The sequence below is a fragment of the Orbicella franksi genome, chromosome 8 (genome assembly GCF_964199315.1).
Source record: "Orbicella franksi chromosome 8, jaOrbFran1.1, whole genome shotgun sequence".
NCBI lineage: Eukaryota > Metazoa > Cnidaria > Anthozoa > Scleractinia > Merulinidae > Orbicella > Orbicella franksi.
Window position 1 is genome coordinate 2,949,736 of NC_138152.1, and position 12,689 is coordinate 2,962,424.

The 12,689-nt window shown below is 39.3% G+C and overlaps 2 protein-coding genes across 2 annotated transcripts in view; one reads left to right on the forward strand and one right to left on the reverse strand.

The window, feature by feature from the left end:
* LOC145494095 (uromodulin-like) overlaps positions 1–12,689 on the forward strand; it is a 262,517-nt gene that overhangs the window by 12,467 nt on the left and 237,361 nt on the right. The window lies entirely within an intron of this gene.
* Positions 7,352–12,689, reverse strand: part of LOC145495972 (uncharacterized) — a 28,400-nt gene continuing 23,062 nt past the window's right edge. Inside the window, exons 32-38 of the mRNA XM_081475569.1 lie at positions 12,400–12,541; positions 11,819–11,925; positions 10,898–11,045; positions 10,117–10,369; positions 9,182–9,364; positions 8,311–8,402; positions 7,352–7,963 (exon numbers count right to left, since the gene is read on the reverse strand). Coding sequence (XP_081331695.1) covers positions 7,836–7,963; positions 8,311–8,402; positions 9,182–9,364; positions 10,117–10,369; positions 10,898–11,045; positions 11,819–11,925; positions 12,400–12,541 — 1,053 coding nt within the window. The 3' untranslated portion in view covers positions 7,352–7,835. The remainder of the gene's footprint in view (positions 7,964–8,310; positions 8,403–9,181; positions 9,365–10,116; positions 10,370–10,897; positions 11,046–11,818; positions 11,926–12,399; positions 12,542–12,689) is intronic.

A 12,689-nucleotide genomic window follows, 5' to 3' on the forward strand; every position in this document is an offset into this window, starting at 1 on the left:
ACAAACGTGTAATACGCCGTGTTAAAAAATAACAAATATTTTAAATCACCGTGTTCTGCTCAGTTGCTTAGCGTGAATAGTGCTCTTTACATTTTGCTGGTTTCGTTGACCGAAATAACGGTCGAAAATATCAGCCATGACCCACACCTACTTGACCAGTTTGTGGTAGCTGCATGTGGAGGCAGCATTAATTAAAGCTGCCTTTGAAGTTTAGTTGTTGCGTAATTTACTCGAGACAACTGGCGCAAACACAGGCCGCCCAAGCTCAAGCTGTGTGCGATGATCAGCTTGCGTCATAGCGAGACTTTGTATGGGAATATTTACGATTGGGTTTTGGAGGTAGAAATACTACAGAACTCTAATAAAAATTTCTCAAAGTGGGAAAACCTGGGAAGCGATAACTCCTAAAATCGCTTCAAATCAGCAGAAAAGCGTGCAGACAACAAGCAATACACTGTGGAAGTAAAACAAGGCATTCTTGTTAAGGACATTAAGAGCTAATCAAACAGTGAAGCTATTATTTCATAACATAAAACGTTCCCGTCGTGAGATCAATTAAGCAGTCTTGGCTGCTCGAAACAATCCTAAGCAGCGCTTCCTCGTGTTTTGGCTTAATGTGAAAGCTGTCTTGTCCTCTGGACCGAAGAACAGTGCGGGTAGAACACTGAGGTAACTTATTTGTCCCACACTCTTTCCCGCAAATTCTCCAATATTCACAACATTGTGGACGAAGATGCGCAGTAATAGCGAGGCCCTTGCTGCTATGGCGCATGCTCCAAATCGAACTTTCTCAGATCAACTACCAGATCTTACTTCTGCTTGGCAGTGGGAGATCTGGATTCGAGGCAAGAGCCTTGCAGCGCAACTCCCTACAAGGAGCTGTCCTCTGTAAATTAGCGATTTAACTGTCCTGACAAACTATATAGCTATAAGGAACGATGGGTTCTCCTCTCCCCTCTACCAAGATCTACCCATTCTCGTCCCCAGAGCCTCCGTTTCTTTTGGTCACGTGGTCGGAGAAACGGACATTTTAAGACGAGTAGCACTGGGGACGAGAATGAGATCTACCAAGAATTATAACGCACGTGCACAGCCATTGTTCTCCTAATTAAATCTTTTGTTTAGCGACGTTGTCGTTGCGGTCGTGGGTTTCTTAAACTCTCTAATGTTTTGTCATGTGGTAACCCTGGAAACAGCAAAGACCGCTACAACATATATAAGCAAGGTAAAGCTTTGGTATTTGCTTTTCGTACTACATCTGGTTCTTGCAAAATTCATGTTTTACTGATTTTTGATTCTTTGAATTATCGTTTTCACGGATATATCGATTGCCTTAAGAAATACACTATACCAGGAGCCATAATCGGGGAGGGAGACCGTAAGCGCGCGCTATTTCTAGTATTGGGGCTGTCCCTATGATATGGGACAATTTTTCCATTTTTAGAACAAATTGCGCCATCATGTGCAGCACACGCGCGTACATGCTGCGTGGATTTTCGCGGATATAGCGCGGGGAAATGGCGTCCGAAATTCCCGAAAGGTTTGATGCTTTTGGCCCACAAATCAAGACGTTCATGTCTGTTGGAATTTTGCTTCAGCATTTTTGTCGTAAGCTGCTCCAGTTTGAGTGAAATAAGAGTGCCGAATTTAGTTATGTCCCGCTTTATATCGCTGACCAGGTTGTGTTTCGCTGCTTCTTTTACAAGAGCTCCACATTACTCCACTCTAAGTTTCACATATGTTAAAGATTAACAGCTTTTCCATAACACAGCTAAAAAACCAGTTGGATATATTTGGATATAGCACGGTTTCCGGACTTGAAAGTTTCCCTCCTCTTGCCATACGCTTGCGAGTCTCGACCGAAAAGTAAAACAAAGTAACAGACCAATTTACAGTTGTCTGCTCAGTGACCTGGCCTTTGTATGGAAGCGAGGCTAGAGTTGACCTTGTTTTGATACAGACCTCACTGCTTTTGTCATGTAAATGCACCTAGTTAGCATCAGAACAACTTGTTTTACACAACAAAAGCAGTGAGGTCTGTATCAAAACAAGGTCAACTCTAGCCTCGCTTCCATACAAAGGCCAGGTCACTGAGCAGACAACTGTAAAATGGTCTATTGCAAGTGTGAGTTTCGCCTGAATTGTAAGCAACGCTTAATGCTTTATCAAGTCCCAATAAGTGACAATAAAGTTTATGTCTGTGGATGCTGCTCAGTTTTGTTTGTGTAAAAATCCAATAAATTGTCTGTTGTCGATGAATAAGAGCGCCCGCCGATGCATGTTTTGTATAATCAGTAAAACATGACAAATTGGACTTCCCCACTTTCGTGTGAAAACGTACATCGAACTCATATAATATATCTAGTTTTTAAATACGTTTAAGGTTGATAAATGTTTGAGAACATATTAAAAGCTTAGCTGAAAATATGTGAATACAGCATAAATAATCAGCAAAGTTACGATGACGCTTTCCGTCTTTAATCAACTCGAAAAACCATTTCGATTTCGTTGGTTGAGTTATCAAAACTCCTTGTCTATTTTATTTTCGCAGTGTAAAATTTCACTGTGTTAAAGAAATACACATGATGTTAGTAGCCTTTTGGCGTTGGTGAAAATTGTTGTGGCATCTCAGCGCAAAAGACAACGAAAGAAATCTTTGTCAAGATTTGTTGACAATTGAAAACACCGACTCGGATTTGAAGGTGCACGCGCTACACTATGCAAATGAGCTACTTATGTACGCGTCAGACTTTCCTTTAAAAAACTTTTGCAAACTCGCCAAACAAACAGAATCAATAAGAAACTATCAAAAACAGGGTTGGTTATGATTAAGCATTGTTTGGGAAACTCTCAAATTAACTCGATACCAGAGTAAAGAGTTTTCTTTCATAACTTTTCTTTACAGAACAAACACAAAAGCTTACGCGTTCAACTAGCGCGACATACATACATACATACATACATTTTATCTGTTATCAAATTAAAATTACAATTGCAACATGCCCGCGGATAGCTGAGCTAATCTAGGCGGGTCATGTTTGGACGAGTTATTAATATACAACTAGGTACAACTAAATACAACTGAAGGTAACAAGAGAACTAAAGAGCTAAAGAAGCGAGCACATATTATTATTCATTCACAGCGCGAAATTGAAGTCTTGATTTCGACCCTGAAAAACTCACCTTTTCCATCCGCTCAGAGCATTAAACTACATATAAGAGCCCTGTATCTAATTCCTTGCCTTATTCCCTGCCATCGCTGTGAAAAATCTGCAAGAGAATCTCGCAACTCTCACCATTTGATCACGCAACGTGACAACATCCACGCGAGAACCCCCGACACGTGCGTGGATCCGCGCGGATATATGACGTCGGGATGGCGCAATTTGTTCTAAAAATAGAAAAATTGTCCCATATCATAGGTGCGCGCGGATCCCAAGACTTACGGTCTCCGTCCCCGATTATGGCTCCTGATTGTACCAAACCTCAATCCATTTCCAATTGCTGGTGTAATTTTCTTATTGATCTGATGAAAGGAAGACTGTTTAAAAGCTGATTGAAAATGCTTGTTATGGTCCGGAAAGAAACGGTGTCGAGACACCTGATTGCTTTGGACCAAGTTATGTCTCATCCTTGACGTCTGTAAGGAATATCATTAAATTAGTTCTCCGTACGTGTACCAGGAAATCGTGACATCTGCGTTATGACTCGCCATGCAGGCTCGACAAAAGGCAGCAAAACTCGTAGCTATAAAATATACACTGATAAATGCAAATTCTCATATTAATCTGAGAAGTTACAAGTTGAGAAGCGCATTTCACAATACTGATCACTTTGTAAAAAATAAAAGCGTAAACAAACGCTAATAAGTTGCACGACTTTGCGCGGAATAGTTTACTTGCAAAAAAATTTCGGACGATTTAAATTTCGGACAACTGTCCTAACATAAAACCGTCCAATATTTTTAAGTGGCCGAAATTTTAATCGTCCAAAATATTTACTTTGTCTACTCCAAACGTGTCGCTGCTTCTTTTGCAAGAGCTCCACATTACTCCACTCTAAGTTTCACATATGCTAAGCTTTTAATATGTTCTCAAACATTTATCAACCTTAAACGTATTTAAAAACTAGAGATATTTTATGAGTTCGATGTACGTTTTCACACGAAAGTGGGGAAGTCCAATTTGTCATGTTTTACTGATTATACAAAACATGCATCGGCGGGCGCTCTTATTCATCGACAACAGACAATTATTGGATTTTTACACAAACAAAACTGAGCAGCATCCACAGACATAAACTTTATTGTCACTTATTGGGCCTTGATAAAGCATCAAGCGTTGCTTACAATTCAGGCGACATGTGAGTCCGAAAATTAAACGTCCGAAAAAAACTGACCCATATTATTTTTCCAACTAATGTTGAGGATAATAACACCGAAAAAATAAGTTCTGAAATTAGGTTTCATTTAACCTTTGCACTTATTACAGCAGTTTTTACCCGACACTCCAAGGTGATTAGCGTTTGATTTGGTTTTGCAAGAATGTCTTCTTTATTATTTGCAGGTCTCTGGCGTCGTCTTAAATTCTCCACCAACATTGATGGATATGCTCTTCAATTTCACGTGATAAAGAAATTTCATCTTTCTATTTATGTGGGACCATCAGTGCGTAGTGCTTGTACTCATCGATGTATAATGGACCCCGTGTGGGTGTCCGTCAACATCGCCCCACCAACAAACGAGAAGTTTACCTGTGAGCTTAGCGATTCAGACCACACGAGACACCCGGAAGATCTTCACAAGTGGGAAGGCTTTCTGTACATAGGCACTGAGGTGAGAAAATTACTCTGAGTAGAACATATAATATTATTTCGTGAATATAATATTTCGCAAATTTTAGACATAACTGTGAATAAAAACTTTGGCAATGAAATAGAACGTCTTCTCATCAGAACCCGTGCTTCAGTGTGACCCATGTCTTCATCATGATTCAGTTTGCCTGAATGGATATACAGTCAAACGGTATCTTTGTCAATGCCAAGCCGGTTACATGGGGGAACAATGCGAAAAAGGTGAGGCTAAGAGAGCTTAAAGGTAAAATTATTGCGCTTGGTAGAATCAAGCAACATTTATCATTAGTTCTGTACTGTTTCACAAGGATAAGTTCGATAGTGACCTTTTTGCAAGTCAATTGAGAAACCGAATGATAAAAATTCAAAGTTGGTAATTTTGTTTCAGAGCCACTTTCTGTGAAAGCAGTCTGGACGGATCTGCCTTAACAAAAATGTCACCCATTTCCTAGAAGTGCTGCATTGCTTTAACTGATACCAGATGTTGGTTAAAACTTTTACTGTAAACTGAGAAATGTGTTTTTTTTTTGTGTGTGTGTTTTTAAAGCAAATCAAGTTGGTTCGATGACGAGGTTGGAGGACTTAGAAATTGGTTTTTGGAACGAAACGTTTCTAGTAGCAACTTTCCAACTCATAGGTCTAATTCATAACTACCGTTCACCACTAAATTTTCCTATGTTTTTTTGTTAAATAATAACAAAACTGATAATGATAGTGCAATAGTCTGAACACAAGTAAATCAGTCGGCTAGTCTAATCCAGATTCAAGTACATATTTTCTAGCTGGTCATCTCTGTTAAGATATCGACGAGTGTGCAATCAAAGCACACAACTGCAGCCTCCATGCAATCTGTAATAACACTGATGAATCCTTCAATTGTAGCTGCAGGGATGGATTTAGTGGAGATGGCATCAATTCTACTGGTAACTATAAACTTTCTTGGTCATCTATTTCTGAGTATACATATTGTAAAATCATGACTTCAATTCTTTACATTTGTTTGTTTAGATATCAACGAATGTGCCATCAAAACAGACAACTGCAGCCTCCATGCAATCTGTAATAACACTGAGGGATCCTTCAATTGTAGCTGCAAGGATGGATTTAACGGGGATGACGTCGATTGTACTGGTAAATATGAACTTATTTTTCATCTATTTCTGCATACATATTATTTCACTTCATTACCTTTGTTCGTTTAGATGTCGACGAGTGTGCCTTCAAAACAGACACTGCAGCCTCCATGCAATCTGTAATAACATTGAGGGGTCCTTCAACTGTAGCTGCAAGGATGGATTCGGTGGAGATGGCATCAATTGTATTGGTAACTGTAAATTTCTTTTTTAGTCTGTTTCTGGGTACATGTTGTTTGTCAAATCATGACCAAACTAATAACGATGAGGAAATGTTCTGCGCATGATTGCAAGCAACACCTACTTAACTTCAATTTGTTAACTTTGTTTGCTTAGATATCAACGAGTGTGCAATCAAAACAGACAACTGCAGCCTCCATACAATCTGTAATAACACTAAGGGATCCTTCAATTGTGGTTGCAAGGCTGGATATGGTGGAGATGGCATCAATTGTACTGGTCACTATCAACTTCTTTTTCTTGTTATCTGTTTCAGAGTACATTTTATTCGTTAAATGATGACGAAATTATTTTGCGCAGGGGTTCAAATAAGACCCACTTTACCGATGACCACGACATACCTAAATATTTTGAGTGATCTGCCATGAGCCATGTTTATCTGACCAGTTTGGGCTGGTTGTATGTGCAGGTAGGTTTGGTGGTTTTGCGTATTTTGTCAGTCCGCACGAATTTCTTGTGGTAGAGGGGAACAAATCTCAATTTGCTTGTACCTAGAAATAATGCGTTACTTTTGGTACTTGTATTTTTAAAAGGCATCGGTTCATTTGTCCTCTCCTGAATTCTGACAAAAAATGACTCCTAGTTGTGAAAAATACCGACAAAAAGCCTGTACCTGGATTTTGACCTCTGCATTCTTAAAGAGCAGCAACAAATGAGATAATTAGTAAAGTGGACTAATAAAGACAAGTTTTGTCTTCAGGCCAGGGGTGCTTTTCATTTGAACCCCAAAAATTACGAATTGAATTCTTGGAATGCCGAGTGCCGAAGAATGAGAAACATTTTACGGAATTTCCGGAAAAAACAACCACGTGAGGTTTGGTCACTCAAAACAAAGTTTGAGAGAAAGGTCAGGGCTATAACGCATTTTTGGGGTCGCTCAAAATCGTCCTCTCGCGACTGCTTTGTACCCAGGCCAGGGGTCTTTCTAAGAATTGGGCGCGTAGGGGAAGAAGCTCCCATGGTCCCTTGTGCTGCTTTGCAAGAAAAATGCGAGGCGCCTGAGGTTGGGCTCGAGAGACAAATGACATTCTATCTTGATGACGTGATAGTAGACAGGTAAGATCAGTTTCTCATTGGTTGTCGCTCTTTTCAGAACAGAGATCATCCAGAGGTGACAATCACAGAAATCTTTGAAAGAGTTTCTTCATTAGTAGGGAATGTTTGGACACAATGGATGACAAGGAAGGAAATGATGAGCAAAAAACAAATCAAAATAACAAAACCAAAAAAATAAGGTGGAATAAGGCAAAACGCGAAAGCGGAAAAAGAGGGCGAGCAAGAGCATAACGCTGTTGGATTAAAGTATTTTCATTTGTTTACTTTTCCTATCTTCATAACATTCACAAAGGTATGAAAGCCTCAAACAGGTGAAAATGTACATTTAGATACCATTATTTCTTTACCTGGGAAAAAATAGTGATATATATATTTACATAACTGAACATATTGCCCTGTTTGTTCGTTCTTATTCAAAGACTTTACCACAAAAGAACTGAAATGCAGCCTGTATCGATTCAGGCCGAAACACAATTGTCCATTGCCTGACGCACTTCGAACCCGGAAACAACAACAACAAAGCATTGTCTCGTATTTTTCTCTAGCAGTTTCTCTTTACTGATTAGCGCACTGATTAGGTTCATCTTCTTTCACGTTCATGGTCATGTTGTTCGTGGCATCTGATAACCAATTTTGGAAATTTTCTTTCTTTTCTGTTTCCTTTTCGAACGTTTCTGTGGAGACTAAAAACAAGAAGAACATTATCTACCCGCTAGAAAAAAGAGAAACAACAACGACAACAATAAAAACCGTTTGAAAAAGTTTGTGGTAAGTAATGGACAAAGGAGATTTACTTAGTAGAAAGTAACCAGCAAGAACGTACCAACAGGCAATGAAGGAAGGACAGAAGCAAGGCTGAAGAGAGCATAAAGGAAAGGAAAGGAAAGCGAAAGAGTGAGAAGGAAGAAGGGTGAGAGTTCGAGGAAAGGGCCAAATGATGAAAGACAGACAGGAAGTAAGGAAGTAAGGAAGGGAGGAAGGGAGGAAGGGAGGAAGGGAGGAAGGAAGAATTTTGTATTCCTCGGTTTACCTTCTGGAGGTCGTCTACCGACGTCTCTCTCTTCTATACGCCTTTTCTTCTTAAGGGCTCTGTTTTCGCTTGTTAGCTGGGTGACTTTGTTACTGCAAAATAACAGCAGACTCAGGTCAACTTATAATTCATCACTGTAGAAAAGTAGTCTACGACAAGCTCTTTCAAACCACGACAAACCAAATATCAATTGCGTTGCGCTTATATCATGGATGAAAAAAACAAACAAACAAACAAAAAAAAAAAAACAACAACAACAACAACAAAAACAAATAGATTACAGAACAGCATTCTACCCCTTCTCCGACTCCACAGAAGAATAATAATAATAGCCTCAACAAGGACATTACGAAGAAATTTGTGAAACTGTATCGCTTTTTAAAATGACTTGGTTCACTACACCATAGTTGCGTTGAAAACCGAAGATAAACATTATGGATAGAAATCGAGTATGCTGTGAATGTATAACCTATTCTCTAAATTCCCGTGTTTGCCTGTAGTAAGAAATAAATTAAGACTTTCAGCAAAGATATTTCATGTTAGTACAACATGTACTTTCAATAGGCCCTTTGCACGATCCGGTCACATGGCACGGAATTAATTATGATGGGACGCAAGTTACACAGTGGGACTTTCAAAACAAAGGACAGTCGGGCTGGATTGGTACGAGTTCCTTTGTTTTGGAAATCCCACTCTGTAACTTGCGTCCCAGCATAATTAATTCCGTACCATGTGACCGGATCGTGCAAAGGGCCTATTTTGCGTCAGTGTGAAAACAAGTAGTCTAGTTACCATAAGACTGAGTGAAAATTCTTTCTAATAAACCAAAACAACTTACTAGACAAGCAAGCAGACAAACAAACAAACAAACCTTGATTCTGTATTGAGCAAGCTTAATGTCGCCTTTTCCCTTTCAAGTTGATGAACTTTCTCGCTTAAGTTCTGGTTCTCGCTCTCCAGTTTTCCAACCTTGGCCTTAAGCGAGTACATAGCTACATTTGAAATTACTCCAACATCACTGTCTTGTTTCTGCTTCAAGGTAACAGGCTGACCACTGTAATAAAGGTAGAAAGATTGGTTTTAACGATAGATATCTTATCCTTAAATTTCCAAAAATTCTCGATCTTTCAGAACGGTTTTCATCGGAGTTGCATCACCACGTCACACGATTGGTTTAACAAAATTCGCGCCAATTTTTCATCCAATCAGAAGTAAAACAAAAACCAATCGTGACTCACTCGCACACGTTTTCCCGCGCTTTGTGTCAGGTACATGTAATTACTTCGAGGTTTGATTGGGTCATTGTATTGCCCGTGTCCTTTGTGATTGGTTAGAGTGATTACTTTAGCTTTAGTTTTACGACATTCGATTGAAAACCGCCCTAAGAAGCGATGATTAGGGTAAAAAGCGAAAGAAACAGAACCACCCGAGAGTAGCGACAGGAAAAGGCTGCTAAATAGCAAAACATGACTGCCACTACTTTCTGAGCTTATCGATATTTTGACAATTAGTAGAAGTCTATTTGACCGATAACGCAAATTTGGCTGTCTGATTGGCTTAACTCGAGCACAATGTCACCATGAGTACGCAATAGCTAGTGCCTTTCCGTTTTTCTGAAGTCTCGGAAAAATAGAAAGATTTTAAATCATTACTGAGAAGACATTCACCATTACTCGACTTTAAAAACTCGAAATCGTTGAGGAAATCTGATGAGCTCGCTCGCACAAACCGTTATTCGGGCTCATGAACTATCCCCTTATAGATATCTCGATTTTATAATGTAATGTTTAAATAGTTTTGCCTCACCGCAAGAAACTTATAGTATCTTCTGGCTCTTGTTCCTTCAGTCTCCTTATTTCCAGCTTCAGTAATCCAACTTTCTCCCTACTGCACTCCACTTCTTTTGTGAGTGAGGTCGTTTCCTTGTCGTATTTTTCTTGCAGTTTGTACAGGTCATACTGCAGTGATTGTAGCTGCATGTTCTTTTGAGCTAGCTCAATGCGGGTAGCTTCAATTTTCTCTTCAGCTTCTCTCACGTTCTCTGCTTTGTCGATTATCTCTGCGATTATAAATATACAGGAAATTGAGCTGTTTACAACTATGGTCTATTTTAAATAAAATCACTTAACGGGACAGTGTGCCGGCTAAAACAACGTGTTTTAATTAGTATAGCTTAAGGCTTGCTATAAACTACATGTAGCTTTTTTTTATCTTGTTATTGAATAGATAGAGAGAACACCCCAAAAAGTGGTGAGGTTGTTTGATGCGGAGCTTTTCTGTTTATGTTAGTTGTTCTTCATTTTAGAGTTTGAATAATCTCAAGCTACAAAAAAACATAAGCAATGAAAAACAGTTTTACACGAGAAAAACCAATATTTTGGTTAACTTTTAATTCTGCGTACGGAGTAAACGGCTTTGGAACAACCCAGCCCAGGGTGGAGGAAGACACTGTGAGGGTAAAGTGTACTGCCCAGGAACACAACGTAATGTTGCCGGCCAGGGGTAGAACCCCGACCACTTGATCGAGAGTCAAACGCGCTAACGTTGAGGCCACCGCGCCTCCACCACGCCTGTGAATGTAAAATACCTTGTTGTTCATCAATGATCGCTTTGAGTCTGTCGGACTCCGAAAAGTACTTCTCCAGTGTCTTTTTTGTCTTCTCCTTCGCCGCTTCGCATTCTTTTCTCAATGATTCTATCTCGCTGTGGTCCACTGGCCTAGCGGAATTCTGAGCCTTAAAGTGCAAGAAAGGAACATAAATGCAATGGGCAATGTGTCGAGCAACATGTTTCGCCAACATTTCCTACCGCGCGAGACAAGTTCAGAGGTTGCTTTGTGTAACACCCCCTGAAATGTCTCGCAAAGTCGGGTTGCAGCAAGTGTTCAAAAAGTAGAATCATGTTCTAAATCTCGCCACCATTACTGCAAAGAAAGCGACGCAAAGCATTTTTATATCACGGCTGTTACACTATATAACACTCGAGCATCGGGGCCTTAGCACTTACGAAGGTCTAAAATTCTGGAAGTATTTTTAAAACAATTTAACATTCTTCATTGGTGGGTGCCAGATATCGTCAGATAATCTGCCGACTGTATTATTATCACGATTCCAAATTCAATTTAAACACAACAATAATGATCGTAATAAGTCAGTTTCTCGCAGATCGCTCGTTTGTTATTTAATTTGTCATTAGTTAGAGTAGTTTTCAATCGAGTGTCGTAAAATCAAAACCAAACTAATTGCTTACCATGCAATCTCAAACCGAAGTAAAATCAATAATTGCCTAATTACTTTCGACACTCAATTGAAAACCGCTCTATTCTTTGAATGTTGTTTTATTACTTGGTGATTAAGCAGTTATTTGACTGTTTATTTGCCTTCGGAATCGACAAATCAATGGGTGTTTGCGACTAACAAACCGCAACGTTTTCCTCAAATTTGTTTAATAATCGCTTAAACAGAAAATAAAGTTCAAAGCAGTTCAAATTATCAAACCTATTACTCACCTTCTTCACCTCAGCCAGGTCTGCACGTAGTTGAGACAATTCTGCATCTTTCTTGGCAGTGTTTACTTTAAGTTCATTAATTTGGCGAACATAATCTTCCTCTTCATCTGCAATTAAGAACGATAAGCTTCTTTTTTCAAGTCACTACGATGAACTACTAAGGTTAGTTTTCTCTTGTATTTTGAAAGGAACTTGTATAATATAATTACTCTAAAATATCGAGCGATAAATTCTTTGATAATCTTTAATCTTTTTGTATGCTCCGGCAAAACGTTAAGTACGCATATAACCCAAATCGGGCGTGTAACTGTTATTGAATGGTAGGTACCATACCAGTGAACATTCCGAACAAGAAATTATTAATTTAAATATTGATTTGGTTACTGGGCAGTTAGAGCTTAAAAATAACACGAATTTTAGTCTCATTGGTAGCTGTTCGCTGTATGCGTATGCGAAGAAAGAGACCATAAATTTGACAAAAGATTTTTTAACGTCCACAGCGGGAGAAAGTTAGGGTGATCAGTTAAGGAATTCCAGCTGACGTTGAGAGTATCAGCCTTCCGTCAGGTCTACACACGTACCTTGCATTTCATCTATGATGGCTTTGAGTCTGTCGGATTCAGCAAAGTATTTTTCAAGCGTCGCTTTCGTCTTTTTCTTAGCTGCCTCGCATTCTTTTCGCAATGATTCCATTTCATTCACATCCGTTGTATTCGTGGAGTTCTGCACATGTCAACAACAAAAAATAGGTATACAATGGGTACTTGTGTGGGACAGATTATATTGCCTTTAACTCCATAAGGTTAGAACGTCATTGGTTAATGGGTATATGTGTCCAAGTGCTGCACGTAAATTGCAATTTAAGGAAACA